Below are 3,564 nucleotides of genomic sequence, written 5' to 3' on the forward strand. Positions count from 1 at the left end.
ATATATATATATATATATATATATATATATATATATACGTACGCATGCACTCACACATATATTCAGACACATACATGCTCACGCGCATTCGTAGATGTATTCATACACGCGTATGTGTATGCATACATGTATATATATATACATGCACACGCATACAGGTATGCATATATACACATATACACACTCATTCATATAAATTTATATACACATATGCACGTATACACACATACATACGCACACATCTATATAAGTGTACATACATACATACATACATACATACATACATATTATTTGTATACATCATGCCTTATTGGTACATTTGCCATTGAATTTGAACACAAATATAGTCGTTCAAATAGAGTTGTAAAAATGGTAAAAAGTGATACAGTAGCATTAAGAACATATGAAATTATTAATGAGTTTTATGCCAATCCATTTTAACACAACCAATAATACATAGGCAGAACTTTATATTGTGTGCAGAACTTAATGTTGTGTGCAAAATTTATTGATAAGTTGAAGCAAAGAATAATACAGAAATTCCATGCTATTGGCTTAGATTAGTGGTTCTCAGTCATTTCTTTTTTTATCTATGGACCACTTTGATTCTTATTTTACGTGTGTGGATCCTCATAGCTATTCAATGTTTAAAAAGATTGCATAGGCACAGGCGTGGCTGTGTGGTAAGAAACTTGCTCTACAACTACATGGTTCTGGGTGCAGTCCCACTGCATGGCAAATGTCTTCTACTATGGCCTTGGGTTGATCAAAGCTTTGTGAGTGGATTTGGTAGAAACTGGAAGAAGCCCGTCATATATATATCTATACGTGTGTGTGTGTGTGTGTGTGTGTGTGTGTGTGTGCGTGCGTGTATATGCGTGTGTGTGTGTGTGTGTGTATCTTTGTGTCTGCGTTTGTTCCCCACCACCGCTTGACAACCGATGTTGGCGTGTTTACATCAAAAAAGTCCGATAGAATAAGTGCTAGGCTCAACAAATAACTAACTAACTAAAAATAAGTACTGAGGTCAATTCATTCGACTAGAAATTCATCAAGGCGGTGCTCCAGCATGGCTGCAGTCTAATTAATAACTGAAACAAGTGAAAGATAAAATATTTTTATGAGTAAATATTATTAGGAGTTGTACTAAAATTTCTTAAGATATTCTGTGTATTGTAGAAGTATAAAAAAATAATTGCACATAAATTTTAACAAAATTTTACATGGGCCCCCACCTAAAGGGTCATTTGGACCCTGGTTGAGAACCACTAGTTTAGACGATCTGGAACGAGCAATGAAAAATATATCCCAAGATGAGCTGACTCTATTGAAAGAAAATCATTTTGAACGTTTGTTATAAATTATTCAGTCAATTTCAAATAAAATCGTTGTTCAGTTTAAATATACCGTCACATAATTGGTTAATTCTGTGAGTGTATTTGACAATATGTAAATTCTGATGTGTAAATCTGGAATACAAGTCACATGTGTCTATAATATTGTAGTTATGTTCTTCCATACTTTTCATTATACAATATACAAATCGACTGCTAATACGCTTTCTCGCAGATTCAAGTTACGACTGGTTATAAGACGATAGAAGCTTATAGGTGCGCATGTTTTGATTCAGTTTGATTGAAGTGATTCGTTAAGTTTTGACATTAATCATATGCTTTGTAATATTAGGGATGTTTTTAGTTTCATGGCGGCTATAAAGTAAAGATGCCTGAACCTGATGTGAATCAAGCTACCTTTTCGATTAGCGGCATTTGCAATATGAACACTGGCAGCCGGCTATTGAATTGTGCTCCGGCCACTTCGTCAACAACACATAAGCATACGGCTTACAAAGATTTGACTTCAAGACTTGTCCTTAGTATTGATCTAGGCACTACTTCCATAAAAATAGCCCTTGTAGATAGCATCACCAAAAAACCTCTCAAGACTGCTGCTCAAGTTACTAAAGCCGATATTGAAAGTCAAATTGGACTAGATGGTTGCGAGCAGAACCCTGTACAGATCCTTCATGTACTTCATCAATGTATATCAACCTTCGACAAGGAACATTTGAGCCGAGTTGTTTGTTTAGCAATCACAGGACAGATGCATGGTGTTATGTTATGGCGGAGTGAAGAGACTTCTAAGAAAGAACTATCAAGTTTCGGCTCCTCGTCTCACAAATGGAATAAACAAGAACCCAGTCAACTCATTACATGGCGAGACCAACGCTGTAAAACAAAATTTTTAGCTTGTTTACCACCAGCAGACTCACACCTTAGATTAGCCACGGGTCATGGTTGTGCCACATTATTCTGGATGGCCCGACATCAACCTGATTTTCTTAAGCGCTTTGATTGTGCTGGAACTATAATGGACTACCTTGTTTCACTTCTTTGCGGCCTTACTCATCCTGTTATGTCACCTCAAATAGCAGCCAGCTGGGGCTACTTCAATACTGAACATGTATCTTGGAATACTGGAATGTAAGTTAACTCACTTTATAAAGTACTGCACATGCATTTCATGGCAGCTGTTATTAAAGAGAAAGGTGCTTGTGTTACACATGTTTTGGTCCTTTCAATTATATGCGCGAGTGGATGTGTATCACTGAATGGATGTGTTTACACATTAAAAAAAACCCACATTTTTCCAACACGTTTTTTCTAGTACTGTAGTTCTCAACCATTTCTCTTTTTTCGCCTATGGACCGCTGATTTCTATTTTACCCTGATGGACCCTCACATTAAAAAAAAAATCCTATTGTATTTTTATAATTGGGTTGCAAAATACACGATCCGATTTTACCCTCATAACTTTCAGGAAAATCAATATATATTAATTAAATTTTATAAAAAATACCTTTCAAACTGCATAGGTTACGACTATAAAGAAATTTGTAGGGAAAATGTTTTCCAAAAAGGTGTGGAGAGGATTTTGGGAAAATTCACACGATCTGATTTTTTCTCTCCTAACTTTCAGGAAAATGGGCATCTTTTAATGAAAGTTTATACAAATATCTTTCAAACGGTATAGATTACGATCATAAAGAAATTTGTGAGGAAAATCTTTTCCATGGGGTAGGGAGAAAAGTTTCGAAAAAACGGAGTTTCGGATCAGGAAGACCACATAAGTTCATTTTTTTTTTACTCCTCATCCAACCTGCGGACCGATTTTGGCCAATTTTTTGCACTTAAAAACTAGGGGAGGAGCCTTTTCGGTAATAATGTCAACATTTTCAGAGGGAAAAGTGTGATTTAAGGGAGATTTGGCTGCTGTTTCTTGCATATCCCAGGACAACCTTCCTCGTTTCCTTCTCACTCTCGCATATATTGATGTTTTTCAATATTTTCTCCCCATAAACACATGCTATAGGAAAAAATTTGAAAATTTATGATTTTTTTTTTCAACCCCTGATTGTTTCTGTTTATAATTTAAAATATTGGAGAGCCTGAGGTCATTTTTGGTATTTATCCACCGTGGTTTTTAAAAAATAGGTATGTAAAAGATAATTTTAGATAGCATACATTTCTGTTAGAAAAATGTTTTTTTTACACACACACACAC

At 35.3% G+C, this 3,564-nt stretch overlaps 1 protein-coding gene across 1 annotated transcript in view; it reads left to right on the forward strand.

Annotated features, from left to right (window-relative positions):
- Positions 1-1,488: 1,488 nt before the first annotated feature.
- Positions 1,489-3,564, forward strand: part of LOC106878938 (sedoheptulokinase) — a 40,954-nt gene continuing 38,878 nt past the window's right edge. Inside the window, exon 1 of the mRNA XM_014928309.2 lies at positions 1,489-2,483. Coding sequence (XP_014783795.1) covers positions 1,723-2,483 — 761 coding nt within the window. The 5' untranslated portion in view covers positions 1,489-1,722. The remainder of the gene's footprint in view (positions 2,484-3,564) is intronic.

The sequence above is a fragment of the Octopus bimaculoides genome, chromosome 1, assembly GCF_001194135.2.
Source record: "Octopus bimaculoides isolate UCB-OBI-ISO-001 chromosome 1, ASM119413v2, whole genome shotgun sequence".
Taxonomy (NCBI): Eukaryota; Metazoa; Mollusca; class Cephalopoda; order Octopoda; family Octopodidae; genus Octopus; species Octopus bimaculoides.